The sequence below is a fragment of the Hetaerina americana genome, unplaced genomic scaffold, assembly GCF_022747635.1.
Source record: "Hetaerina americana unplaced genomic scaffold, ioHetAmer1.1.p SCAF_90, whole genome shotgun sequence".
In the NCBI taxonomy this organism is placed as follows: Eukaryota; Metazoa; Arthropoda; class Insecta; order Odonata; family Calopterygidae; genus Hetaerina; species Hetaerina americana.
Window position 1 is genome coordinate 351,774 of NW_027287539.1, and position 15,147 is coordinate 366,920.

The 15,147-nt window shown below is 40.2% G+C and overlaps 1 protein-coding gene across 1 annotated transcript in view; it reads right to left on the reverse strand.

Annotated features, from left to right (window-relative positions):
* The window catches only part of LOC139699781 (protein spaetzle 3-like), a 95,849-nt gene that overhangs the window by 29,688 nt on the left and 51,014 nt on the right, over window positions 1-15,147 (reverse strand). The window contains exon 2 of the mRNA XM_071598215.1: window positions 13,823-13,947. Coding sequence (XP_071454316.1) covers window positions 13,823-13,947 — 125 coding nt within the window. The remainder of the gene's footprint in view (window positions 1-13,822; window positions 13,948-15,147) is intronic.

Genomic DNA, 15,147 nt, shown 5'->3' on the forward strand with positions numbered 1-15,147 from the left:
CCTCCATGCTTTCCTTCCACTTCTCTTGAATCTTTTTTGGTGCCACTGATATTTTTCTTCCATTATATTTGCATATGATTAATTGCAACGATTATCCCTTTTTACTACCTGGAAGGGTTTTAACCTTCCTGTATAGCGCACCAATGTCACCCTTTCTTTGAAGGATTTCCATTTCCTCGCAAGGCGTTTTCCACCACGCTTCTATCGCTCTATTTTCTACCTGCAACAGTTTATTTTTTAACCCTTCGCATTTTCTTCTATCTAATTCTGCGTTTATGTTCTTCCATTTCCTTATCTATTTCTGATCACCTCCTCTGCAATCGAACGTTTCGTTGTCCTATTCAATGATCTGCGGGAGATGGTGCGATGGTAACTTTTAGCGGAGTCATCCGCTAACATGCATGAAATTGTTGCATTCCTTGTCTTATGCTTATAACACGCGGTAAATAATTTGTATTCGTGAGGAAAACAAAATCACACATTCAGATAAGGTTAACAGAAAACCCGCTAGGTTTGCTAAAAATTGCCAGGAGAAGCGAGTAAGCGTCACAGGCATGCTGGAGGATTTCTGCAGATATCCTCTTGATTCTCGAAGACAGCAGTTAAGGCATCACATTTTGCAGAGGTACAGAGCACCTGAGATTTCTTGCTACACCGAGGGAATTAATGCGCTCCAAATTTCATACAGGTAAGTAGCTTGGGCCTCTAAGTTAAGATAAGAAAGATAGACACCCTCACAGTAAAATTCAGAAACTCGTTCTTCCACCGCTCGAAAGGCAAACGGCAAATTCCAACCCTAGGTTCTGAAAATATTACATTAACTTAAAACGTAGAATGAATCAATTGGTGGAGCGTATTAATTGTTGCATATTGTATACAGGTGTCTGTGAGTACGAGACATATTTATGACCTAACATGTATCAAAGTGTACTGAAGAACTACTAATTTTGTGTATACAAGATGTCCAAAAAGTAGTATGACTTATTTTTTCCCGGATAAACCGGCGGACGGGCGGCGATTTCTCTGACTGAGTTTATCGGAGATGAGTCTCAAAAAAGGCTGGAGGCTGGTGGCAGTGGGGTTCCAGTCTTTGCAGAGTACGGATCATTCGTTTGCAAAACCTCTATAACGTGACCTAGTCACACTCCATCATGAAGCTCTTATTTGAACGCCACTACGCCATCAAATTTTGCGTGAAATATGGCAAAACCGGGAAATAGACTCATGACATGCTCAAAGCTGCTTATAATGGTAACGCCATGGAAGGGTCGGGTGTTTTTGGATGGCACTAGTAATTGCGAGGGGGAGAGAAGATGTTGAAGACGCCGAAAGTTTGGAAAAGTGATGAAAATATAGCAAGATTGAAAACTTTGTTGAGTAGGGATCGGATAATAAGTATTTGCATGGTTCCTAATGATATTGGCATACCTAAAAGTTATTTGCATCGACTTGTGACTGGAAACAAAGTTATGCGAGAGGAGCGTGCGAATTTGGTGCCGCTAGTGCTTTCGGAAGAACAAAGGGAAACTCGCACGCGGATCTGCCAATTGCTTTTCAACCATGTAGATCCAATTATTTTAGAAAATGCATAACCAGACTTCTTCCTTTTCCCCGGCATCAGATCCGCGCTGCAAAGATGTCACCACAGCTCGGCAGAAGCGTTACAACAGGCCATGACGAGGGAGCTCGGCAAATCCTGGAGAGGCTCTCAAGGGAGTTCATGACACGAACGAGGCACCGCAGAAGATAGCACGTAAGACACACGATCATACGACGGGAGTTGAGTGAAGTCTCTCTTTCATGACGTAGGTTTCCTTCTCGAGAATGCACGGAACAACTATAGTGTTATGGTAGGAGGTATAGATAAGTAGTCATGCGAGCCACTTCTTCGAGTTTTTACATCAAACTCGCTTAACTAGTAAGTACACCTAACAGACGAAAAAATATTCATGATCTATGAAAAACAAATCCATCGGAAGACCTATTAAATGTAATAAAAATTGAAGGACTTAGTAAAAGTTTAATGCGCATGATTCCTGAGAAAAATCAGAATACCAAAAGAAAAATATACTTGTTTGATCGGACTGATTACGACGGATTAAGGTGACAGTTTTAACAATCATACGAATTAGCTACGTAAAGTAGTAGCAACAGAGATTGTGAGAGTTTTCGGAGTTCTTTCTTTGACGTCACGTGGTCCGCGATTGAAAAATACTCACCTAGTTAATTTAAAAGCGACAGGATACAAAACTAGATGGTAAAATAATGAGGTAGTACGTATAACCAAAAACATCACCAAAGAACATGGTGAGCGAAAATGAGGAGAGGGCGCAATAGAAAGTCTAGTAATAAACAGAAGGAAATAATTTGAAACTATAAAACAGTTAAAGTGTTATCAAGGAAAGCATGTCGCAAGGTGTTAACCGAATTAATAAAAAATAAAATATTATGTGAATTTTGGGCGATAGCCCAAGAGCATTTTGGTTATATTTACGGGAAATATGACGACATTGTCATCCATAAATGGCAACGGAGTAAAACTTACCGCTAGTTGAGAAAAATCTAGTATATGAAACCAATATTTTCATAGTGTTTTTAATAAATCGCTAATGGGGACTGTTCGAGTCGCTTCCGATCGCCCAAAATAATTGGTTTAAAGAAATCGTCAGACCCTGATCAAATCTTTAACTACGTGAGCAAAACGATTGCAACAGAAACAGCTTATCATTTTGAAATAATATTTAACAAACCCCTACATATTTTCATAGTTTCCAAGGACTGGAATGTAGCCAATATCCTACTCATATTTTAAAAAGGCGATAGAGAAGATCCTATTAATTACTGATCCATTTCCCTCACATCCATCACGTCCAAACTTAGACTTTTAAGTCTAATCATGGTGTATCTTGAATCCCAGAGTTAACTGATGAAAAGTCTACACGGCTTCCGTTTAGTAGTCATGGGTATAATGGAGGACTGGCATTGGAATCCGCTTTGTTCTTGTAGACAGCAGGCGAGGCTACGAATTTTAAAAAGGTACAGGGCGCCTGAGATTTCTCACTACACCGAGGGAATTATTATAGTATCAAATTGTATTGGTAGATTCGGTCGCGAAGATAAGGTAAGATAGTCCCTTATAAGAAGGTAACGATAAGGTAACGTAAGGAAAGAAAAACCCTTTCTGGCACTTCTCGTTCATGATATTTTGGTCTCTGGCGAAAATAATGTCCAAGTCGATGCTACATATATTTTTGGATTTCACAAAAAGACATTCAACAAAATTTCTCATGGAAAGTTCCTTCAAAAGGTGTGATGCATTAGTGTTGCAAATAGACCGCATTATTTATATTTAACTGGCCGCGAACAAAGGGTCGTAATAGACGAAGTACCATCCTACACATTAAGGGTCACGTCGGGTGTCCCACAGGGAAACATTATCGGTCCCTTTGGTCACTTTAATACATAAGTGACATCAGTTCTCAGGTTTCCGGTTAACTTCGTCTATTTGCTGACGCTGCAGCGATACATAGATGCATCCAGTCAGGGAGATAGGAAATCATCATCTTATGACCTAAATGATATCCAAAAGTGGTGGGAGACATGGGTGGCTAGAATTAAATGTAAAAAATGCATCTATAACTTTTTGGAGAAAGAGTTTTCAACCGATAACATACTTACAGCATAGAGGAAAACAAGATAACAAACGTAAAATCGGTAGAATAAACAGGTGTCACGATAACTCGGGACATGTCTCGCGAAAAACACATTCGTGAAATTTGCGGAAAGGATATAAAAAGTTAGTTTTAAATAAAAGGATAACTGGAAAATGTAACAGGATATCTATTATTTTACGTGGTTAGGCTCCAAATACAGTATGCTGCTAGTGTAATGGATCCTCATGAGTTAAGAATACTTTTGAAATCGAGTGCGGCATGGTAGAGCGGCTAGGTTTGCGAAAAGATGTTATGAACAACGTAACAGTGTCAGGACACTATTGAAACACTTAGGATGGGGGCCTCTAGTTTACCGTCGATTTTAATACAGGTTGAATTTCCTGTGAAAATTTGAGGCAGGTCACTTATAAGAGGATTTTAAAGACACATACAGGACGCAGCAATAGTTATAGTAGATCAGATCACGTAATAAAATCAGGAAGATAAATATTAGAACGGATAAACTAGATGCTAGACTAATGTCTTTATTTTCCTCGTACGATTAGAAATCAAAATAGATATGATCGCCGGTGCAAAGACGATAATTATTACTGGAAGGGTAAAACATTTGTCGATGCCATGCATGTATCTTAAAAAAACAATTTTTATCAGGTACTTTCCGCGTGATTTCACTACTGTCCTGTTACAGAATATTTTTGCACGAAAGAAACCTCCTCTCTTTTACAAGAGCATCAGCGAAATGTGCAGAGATGTAATTATCCTACATACATTGCAGGTGACCTGACAACCCCCGCCACAAACCCTTGCGGCGGCTGGTGGGGTTTTATATAGGTGTGGGTGTATATGAGAATATAATTGGGAACATCTTTATGACTTCTCAGCAAGGAAATAAATACAAGCAAACGTCCCATCTACAGGCGCTTTCAACACGCTATATCAAAACTGAAAGGAGTAAAGGTCAAAAGATTCAACAAATAATAACACTAAGTTCTCGTAATAATGAAAACAAAATAGCAACAAGTCCAACATATTTTCTGAAGTGTACAAGTAGATGCTGGCATAAGCTTGGGGATGGATAGCTGTCTAACCGAGGATTTTAACGACGGGGAGGTTTCCCTTATAATTTCAGCATTCACAGACAAGACTGGGGCACCTAGAACGAAGAATGATTATTTATTGCCGACTGAAAATACTTTAAAATTTAAACGTTTACATTTGAGGGCCAAATTAAGAGCGTTTGGTGTACAGCAGAGAGAAATTATTCGGAAAACTTCCATGTATTCACATTTTAGACGACACTTGATCCATTTCAGACGCAATATACACCTCAGATTACCAAGCATCGCATTTCAGCCACAGGGCCACGAATAGCGTGTGGTTGCAGAAGATGATTTCAATCTTCAGTCAGTAGACAGTGAAAATCACTCCTTTGACTCCGCAGCGAGAAACGACTAGCGACCCGTAGAAACATTTAATATGATCTCCACCGGCCATTTAATAATTTCACCAGCAAGGGGTAGCACCATTCCAAATCTTTGATCGATCAACCACAACGTATTATCCACGCATTAGATGTAATGGAAGTCATAAGTGCCCAAAAAGCCATTGTTTCCGAATTAAATGCGTCTGTTATAAAGCCACGAAACCTATAAAAAAGCTGTATCCTTTCCAGAAAGGGACCTCCGAGGATTTTGCCGACCATCTTACGGAAACATACGACGACTTACTACGAAAACGAACAATGCTGGAAGTGAAACTAAATGAAAGTACTATTTTGAATTAATTAGATACGGTATAGAGACATTCACTGCTAGATTTACGGAACACGATACCAACGTGCCACGATGGTACAACGATGAGTGTGGGAAATGCATTGAGGACGCAAAGGAAATGGCATTCGAAAAACAAAAATATATGAATTCTATGGTCTCGGGCTCAACTTTGTGGAGGTTCGTGTTCGTTTGAATGAAAATACTTTGTAACTTCATTGCATTCATTTTAAGCATTGCTTAAAAAACAACAAAAACAAGAAGTGGCTTTACCAACTTACTTACTCCGAGGCGTTCGAATGGATTTTGCACATTTAAGTTAAATATTTTTGTGGTATCAATAGATCCGATCATACATGGAGAAAACACATGCGTACTATTTACGGAAGGGCTCTTAAGAAGCTGGCGGTCAACAAGCATGAAGTTAGAAAATGTAGCGATAGGAAAGTGAAAGAAGCGTTATATTTCAGTGATAGATCTCATGTACTCGTATTTGTAAATTGCCCGTCCTTCATGAGTGGACTGCTACCTGGTTATTAGTGACTGCACTGGATGTGAGCCCTTTTCAAAGGGATTCCTAGCTTGTTATCTTTGGGTATCTTTCCCGTATGTGCTTTCTCCAGGACAGATCGTAAGTAATTGTTACACCCAAGTATTTAAAGGAATCTACCCTCGTGATTTCTGTTTGTTTCACTTTGTAAATAAATGGGAGGGTGTTACTCTTTTCCCAAAAATTTATTACTACGCATTTTTTTAAATTTAATTCCAATTGCCATGTATCGCACCAAGTCTGAATTGCATTTAGGTCGTTAGCTAACGTGACTCTGTCATCGCGACTTCGAATGTCCCCATAAATCACCGCATCGTCAGCAAAAAGACGGAGCCTGCTATTAACCACGGCGCTGAGGTCATTTATGTAAATAAGAAACTAGAGGGGGCCTAGGACACGTCCCTGTGGTACACCCGACGTGACCTTAACAGTATCGGATGATACACGGTCCAGGACGACTGTTTGAACACGATTTTTAAAAAATTGTCTTATCCAGCATATAACACTCCCGTGTATTCTGTAAGTTTCCAACTTCGCGAGTAACTTGCAATGAGGGACTTTATCGAAAGCTTTTTTAAAATCTAGAAATTCGCATCAACTGAAGTATTACTTTCACCGGAATGTATTATATCATGAACAAAGAGTGCGAGTTGAGTTTCGCAGGATCTACCTTTACGGAACCCGTGTTGGTTATTAATCAATAAATCTTGGCTATCTAGGTACCTCATTATTAAACTAACAATGATGCACTCAAATATTTTACAGGAGATGGAGGTGAGCGATATCGGCCTATAATTACTGGGGTCCTCCCGGTCTCCATTTTTAAATATAGGTGTCACAGAAGCTATCTTCCAGCCGCTTGGCACGCTTTCTTCTGCTAATGATTTCTTAAATATTATATTAAGATAAGGAGCAATTTCAGACGACAGTTCTTTATAGACGCGAGCCGGTATCTCATCAGGTCCCGGAGATTTGTAAGGGTCGATGTTTTTAAGGAGTAACTCTATTCCGCGGGTGGAAAAGTCGATTGCATGCATTGGCTGTAGAAATGTTTTCTGAAGGTTCTCTGGTATATTCTGGGAGCATTTGTTGAAAACACTGCGGAAAAATGAATTTACTATGTTGGCTTTATCTAAACTGCTTGTTACTTTATCCCCTTTTACGTTGTTCTATGAGTTTACGGTGGCCTTTTTTTCCTGCACTTCCCTGACGTAGAACCAAAACATCTTTGGGTTATCGTCTAAATGTTCACCTAATTTTTTCCTTTTGGATTCCGCTAGCGCCTTCCGGAAGGCTTTCTTGGCAGTGGACCTAGATGCTTTGTAATTCTGTAAGGTTTCGTTGATTTTATCAGGGGAGGAATCTGTAACCGCGTTTTTCATTCTGGCATGGCACTCCCTTTGCCGTCTTAGTGATTTCCGAACTTCAGAGTTGTACCAACGGGGTTCCTTATTCTCTCTTATATATTTACTATGTACGAGGGTCATCCGGAAAGTAGTACCCGTTCGTGCCGCATGAAGTGCTGACGACGCGAGTAGCCGCTGGACGAGGTCAGATAGCTTCAGTGGCTTGTCTGCCTTCTCTGAGCCAAGTTGCGTGACGCTAGCATTGCCTGTGTTGTTTCTGTGATTGTTTACAATGTTTAAAAAAATTGAGAACGCCGCCAGTTGTGAAGTGAGGGCAGTGATTAAATTCCTCAATGCAAGAAACGTTCGCCCATGTGATATTCATCGCCAATTAAAGGAGGTGTATGGAGACAATGTAATGGACGAGTCGTCTGTTCGGCGGTGGTGTCGCAACTTCAACATGGGGAGGGGGAACACACACGACGATGAGCGTTCGGAGAGACCGTCTGTCATTACAGACCAACTGGTGAGCTCAGTTGACGAATTCGTGAGGAACGATCGGCGCGTCACAATTGATGACATCTGTGAGCATTTTCCCAATGTTTCTCGAACAATTGTTCATGAAATTGTTAAACACCATCTGCATTATGCAAAAATTTGTGCAAGATGGGTCCCTCGCGTATCTCAATGAGCTGGCGGCGAAGGACTATGCAGCAGGAATACAGAAACTTGTCACACGTTATGACAAATGCCTTAATTTGCTTGGAGATTATGTTGAGAAGTAGTTTAAAGTATCCTCTTTCAAATAAAATTTTTTATGTTTGTTAATATTTACTTTTGTGTCTTTATTTCACGAACGGGTGTTACTTTCCGGATGACCCTCGTATGAATCTCTGTATTGCTGAACGTGTTATCGCAAGAAAATTATTCCAGGCATCCTCGACACTCCTAGTTTTGCTTCATTCGTCAAATCTAAGAAAGGAACAGTTTAACTCACGTTTTAAGCCATCATAGTCAGCTTTAATGAATAAATAAATTTTTCTCTTAGGTTTGTTAACTTTTTCTACGCTTAGGGAAAATTTAGCGCTTGCAGCCCTGTGATCACTGATTCCATCAACAACTCCTACATTTAAGACTCCATCGGGTATATTAGTAGCTAATAGATCAAGAATGGTCTTTCCCCTTGTTGGTGAAGTGACTAATTGATGTAGGGAATTAAAGGTGAACGTCAATAAGAGGGACTCGCATAAATCCTTGTCTTTACCTCCATTTATAAAACTGTATGAATCCCAATCTACTGTGGGAACATTAAAATCGCCACCGATTATTAATCTATGCTCATTGTTGTGGGATGTAAAGCTTTTTATCTGCCTTTCTAGATCCAGTATTGAGTTAACGCCAGCATGGGGTGGTCTATAATACGCACTGGGTATTTTTACTGAGCACAGTATATAGTGTAGTGTAACGTATATAGTGTAGTGTAACGTATATAGGTCACTGTAACGTATATAATTCACTGTAACATATAGAGAAGTGTAACGTAGTTGCATAACGTAGCTGTATAATTGTCAGTTCAATAATGAGACACCTTGACAATATTAACTTTTTAAGTGACAATCAACACGGATTCAGGAAAACCCGCTCCTGCGAGACCCAATTAGGATTATTTACACATGATTTACTTTTATCGGGTGAGAGAGGTAGGCAAGTGGATGCCATATTCTTAGATTTTCATAAGGCATTTGATAAGGTCCCACACGGTAAACTCATTCATAAATTAAAGGTCGCGGGTATAAACAAGGGCGCCATAAGTTGGGTTCAAGATTTTCTTTCAGAGCGGGAACAGAGGGTAGTCCTTGATGGCGCTAGTTCCGAGAGCGTTCGAGTCACGTCGGGGGTACCTCAGGGAAGTGTGATCGGACCGTTGCTTTTCTTGATTTTTGTTAACGATTTGAACCGCGAAGTGAAAAGTAAAATTAGGATGTTCGCGGATGACACGGTGATCTATCGGGAGATATCTGGGGATGAGGATCGTTTTATTCTAGAGCAGGATTTAGATTGCATTACTAAATGGTGTTCTAACTGGGGATTGACTCTAAATTATAATAAATGTTCAGTGGTAAATTTCTTTAAAAGATCAACGGGATTTGCTTACAAATTAGCTGGAGGTGACCTAGCAGTAGTTGATACGGTAAAATACCTAGGTGTCACATTCACAAAAGACTTAACTTGGGGGACTCACATACGTAAAGTCTGCGGTCAAGCATATAAAAAATTGGGATTCATTAGACGCATTGTCGGCAAAAGTGACTCGAAGGTCAAGGAACGTTGTTACCACGCTCTTGTAAGGCCTCATTTAGAATACGCATGCAGCGTGTGGGATCCGAGTGAAAAAGGTCTCATTCGGGAAATTGAGAAGGTTCAACGCCGGGCAGCCCGTTTTGTAAAAAATTCCTACGATAAAACGCAAAGCGTCACCGAAATGCTCATGGATTTGGGGTGGGAATCATTGGCTGAGAGACGATTCAATGCAAGATTGAAATTATTAAATAAATTTAGATCCGCATGTTTCAGCACCGAGGTCTCGCAAATTATTCGTACTCCTACATACATTAGTCGCTTGGATCATGCATATAAAATTCGGGAAATAGATGCCAGAACTAGCCGACTCAAGGACTCCTTCTTCCCACGGACAATACGGGATAGCAACTGCAGGGTTATAGATAGCAAAAATTCCACTTGCCACCCTCAGCGTCTAAAAAATAATTAGTTGTATTTAAATACATGCTCTTCCACTAACCTTATGTGTTTTGCTATAATAACCCATTCTTTCCGAATGACCTCATTCGTGTTCCGTTCATCTGTTTTTAAGTCTCCCTTTCAATCCCTCGTCCCTCTCCGCGGGGGCAAATTCCTGCTACCTGCAACGTTGGGTCGCATTCCCTGCCTTTTAGAGACTCTTTGGGGGTAGAGTGTTTCGTGGTGCATTTTCATGTGGTGTTTCAATTTCTTGCTTGTTGTGTCCTGGCTTCCGTGTTGTAGGATGGCTTTCGTGCTGCATCATGGGGTGCAGTTTTTTAGTTGTTTTTTTCGGTTTATGTGTTTGCATGAGTATTGGATGAAGGGATTTTTGCATGAGTGTCTGCGCTGCTGTGGGTGTTATTTTCCGTGTTGTTTTTTTTGCATGTGGTATTTTTCTTTTTTACGGTTGGTGACCTAACACCCCCCGCCACACGCCCTTGCGGCGGCTTGCGGGGTATTATGTAGATGTAGATGTAGATGTAGTGTGCATAACGGAAGTGGCAGTAGCGGAAAAGAGGTAGAATGTCTGGTGTCCTAACAGCCCCTGCCACATGTCCTCGTAAAGACTTGAAGGGTTTTGTAAGATGAAGATGGTCCTTGCACCCCCGGCCACACACCGTTTTTTGTTGATCGCTGTGACTACGCTGCCTGTGAGCCCAAAATTTTTAACGGGTTTCTGTTCTGCCTTCTCATTGGAGAAGTTACTAACAGTATAGTATTCGTAATGTGTTCAACGTAGATTGAATGAATGATGTTCAGTCGCCCCGTCTGCGTTTCCTTTCAGTGGTTCACGTGTCGGAAATGGATAAGCATTAAAGAAAATAGTTATCAATATACAAGTCAATTTACCTCCAACGTAGTTCACGACTGACCTACGAGCAAAACCCCTGCCGCGAGCCCTTGGGCCGGCTAGTGGGGTGTCTCACAAATAAAGTTGCAGATCTAATATATTTGTGATTGTCATTTTCGCATTGGTAAAATTCTACCCGGTAAATAGTGCCTGTGTTGCTCGTGAGCCCACCCTCTTAATGGGTGCCCTTCTTTGTGACCTACATGTATGTGCAGCCAGTGGAGTGGTTTGAACACAGTTACCCAATCTACACTGGGAAGCGACCCTCGTGAGTAAGGTGATATCCTGATGCTATTGCAATTTTTACGAGGAAAATGATGCTTCTTCGTCGAGAACATGAAGCATAAGAACTTCATTGTTATTGGTATCAAACACGCATGATCTGCTGTCGAAAATTCTTTTTACTGCCACAAAAACCCCGCCTCTGGGTCAACCACGTTTGTGAACTGTAAAATCAACTGGGAGCATTTTGCGGTCGTTTTAGTCATCCGTTAACCATTATTGTGTGCCAAATTGAAACCGAAGTACCACGTAAAATCAGAGTAATTGTGTATCAGGACAATTACTATGATTTTATCCTCAAGGTTCGGCCACTCATTTTTTAAACTGCTGCAGCTTAATGAAAGAATGGACAGGGTAATTTTATTCTTGATACCGCTGGTAATTATGTGCATCGGGAACTCAGTATGTTTTTTGGGAATAGTGCATTTCAAAGGCCTATCAATGTTTATTATTTTGTCGCCAGTTTCTCTTTTCAGGTTAGTAATAATTGTAAATACACTATCCGCATTGAAAGTGAATGTCAACGCATTGCGTGTGTATATTCTTACATTCATGTGTGCATACATATATGTACATCAGTTGTATACACATTTGTATTAATATCTTCGAAAATAAACGCTTTTCTGCGAGGATACAAAATAATACACACACACACACACAAACATCGACAGTATGGAAATGGACTATATATAGAGATTGGGGAAAGATATACAACGCCATAAGGAATTTGTATTTGGCCCATGTGGTACGTACCTTTCTTATGGCTATGCGTGCCACAAAACGCCCTGTTCTTATCCTTTATGACGCGGCATTATTAATTCCCTACTTTAATTTCCTCTTGTCGTTTTTCCTATCGTATATCTTTCCTATCCTTCTGAAAATGGCAAGACTGCCATTTTCAGAAGGTGGTTCTTGGGGGAAGAGCGGTGTGGATATATGTGGGGAGGTTCGAAGGTATGAAGGTGGTATGGGGCGAATGATAAACGGACAAGGGGGTGAGACTGAAAGGCGGGCAATGGATGATTTCAATAAGCCCAGTTCAGTCCGGGAGGTTTGAGCGACTGAAGCACCCAGATATTCACCATCTCACGTGTTCTCACTTCTATGCTGCTTGCGGGTCCATGGAGGGTTTGGATCACCGGAACAGAGAAACAGTTTCCATCGGCTTGAGTAGCATGAGTAGGGTCGGAATAGTTAAATAAGACGGCAGCTTTAGTGGAATAGCGAAGGTCATTCAGGTAGAGTGAAGGGTGGTGGTGCATTCACTCTCGATGCCACCCTTCTATCATGCCTTCAAGGAAGGTATGATAGAAGTGACAGGAGAGGCGATGTATAATAATTTTGAAATACAGGTAGCAGAGGAATGAAGCTTGGTTTGGGATTTGGTAGTCAAGGAGGTGGCGGGTCAAAGAAGATAGCAGAATTTGCCATGTGGGTGGTTGCATGGTACGGAGAGGGGAGGAGAAGACACAGGGAGGCCCACAGGTGGCCTTGTGAATTGAAAGATGTTCACTTCGATTCGTTTGAAGAAGTTCGATGGGAGTTTTAATTAAACAGAGGGACAATTTGGGAATAAATGCAATGTGAACAAATTGTTTTCCATAATTGAGTAGATTTCACGTAATATATGTGTGGTTTTTCATGTTCCAGGGGTGAAAGTGGTGATTGGGTGAGGGTATTTTGAGTGGATTCTTTTGGAACAAGGAATGTATTAGGTGGGAGGTTTAAGGATTGTGTTAGTAGGTAACAAAGTATTAAGTGAGTAGATTCACCGGATACCCACGTTTCTTGAGGGGATCGTGTAAGTCCTCCTTGTAATTATGTAGTCTGCATCAACACTCCCTCCCAGGTTTTTGATCAATATATATGAGAACACTTGCAAAGTGATGCCCCAAGTATATGTGAAAATCGTCGCGAATTATATGCTCATGTAGGGGGCGAGATTGTTTTGCATGATTTTTGCCGTAGTTTTTGTGAACGAAAACTTTTGCTCGTAAATCATCCTTCCCAAATCCTTTTCATGAATTTCTACCATGCCGCACCAGGAAATATGGAGTATCAAATACAGTGGTCATTTGCGGCATGTCTATTTGCTATGTAACCAGTAAATTAGGTACTTTTCCTTCAGGCCCTGTTTTAAGCGTGCAGTGAATTCACTATAAAATTTCCCATTAATATTAAACGAAAATAATACCTTCATGGACAAATTGGTCCTCTGCGAAATACTTTTCTACCCCATGGCAAAACGTTTCACTGCGTTTTGTAAGGACAGGCGAGTAAGTATACCGTTATCTATGAGTCCAACAGAAGCCAACCTTAACCAAGGGAATACCAATAGCAATAATATTAGAAATGACTACTTAGAATAACGAATTAGAACCAAATTAATCATACCTGCAATTTATTACATGAATGTGCTTAATTTTTTACTCAGCTATCCTACGCTCAGAATAAATGCACATAAAATGAAATTTCATTTCAACGTTTTCAAAGAGTTAAATGGTGAGACAGATAACAAAAATATAAACGCATAAAAGATCCATACTTACATAGGGTAACTAGTGCCAGCTGTCGGACAGAACAATTGGTGGAAGCGTTTGATGCACGGCACCCCTCGAATTACTTCTCCACGGATTTCCAGTCCCAATGCGAGGGAGAGGGCAGTCCATAAAATCTGAGGAAAAAAAGAAAGCATTAGAACCAAATTAAGAATGTAATTCATTTAATACTTAACACACTAACGCAGAGATTACATTTTTCAAACGAAGAAAATACGCTGGCTAAGTCCATTCTAGAAATTATTGTTTTTTCTCGTGGCCATCAATTTTTATCCCATATAAAACTACTGAATTGACAATTTAGTGGCTGACTATGGATCACATAGCATACATGTGCCTGATAAGACTTCTTATAACATCATATCACCAAAACATAGCTGTCAATTCGTAAGTCGGTTTGATACATGAGGTCAGACCTGGAAAAAAGTCATTGGATGCATTAAAAATAAATGTATAACAATAAGAATGGGCTCCTTTTACAGTCCCGCTTATCCTCAGACATATCTGCTACCTTGGAAAACACACGGAAAGCTATTCAGGGGTTTCCAGAAAAGTTTGTCAGGTTTGAACCCAGGAATTAATCGTTACCCAACTCCTTGAATTTTAATGTTAGGTATGGAGGATATACCTATATCCAGCATTCATTTTCAGCGTAGCTCGAATGTTCTCCTGGATATAACGGAAGGTGGGTACGATTACGATCACAAACATACAATATCAACAGGCAAACGCACCTGACGAAAAAATACGCTCTTATTAAGCAAAGATGGAGAAAAAAGCTGGGAAATGTCGAATTTGAAGCTCCTCACATGAGATATTCTTTGCTGCATTATTGGTTCCAATATAATGTATCCCTTCAAAGAAACTGCGGGAGTCGCCGCAACGGTAACTTTTAATGGAGTCATCCGCCAATTTGCATTTCAACAAAACGATTTCCCCCAAAACAATTTATTATGCCAAGGAATTTGATTTTATTTTCATGCAAAATTAATATATCTTCCGTGAAAAAATTAGGGATCGCATTTCAATTTTCATATTCTATTTAGCATTTGAAGCGACAAATTATCGTCACCACCTGGATCTACTTGTCACAAGGAATCTTTGTCATCAATCTACAAGAGGTCTAGCGGAAATTAGAGGTTATAATTTTCCAATGTTACTTTTGTTATAATTTTTTAGTTTCATTTGATAGCATTTATCAACGATTCCATTCTGAATAACACTGTTTTCCTATTGCATGTGTAAGCACATGTATCCCAAGTATTTTTTTGGACATCGCTTGGGCTGCGATATTGGAGCATTCCAGCAAGATAAGT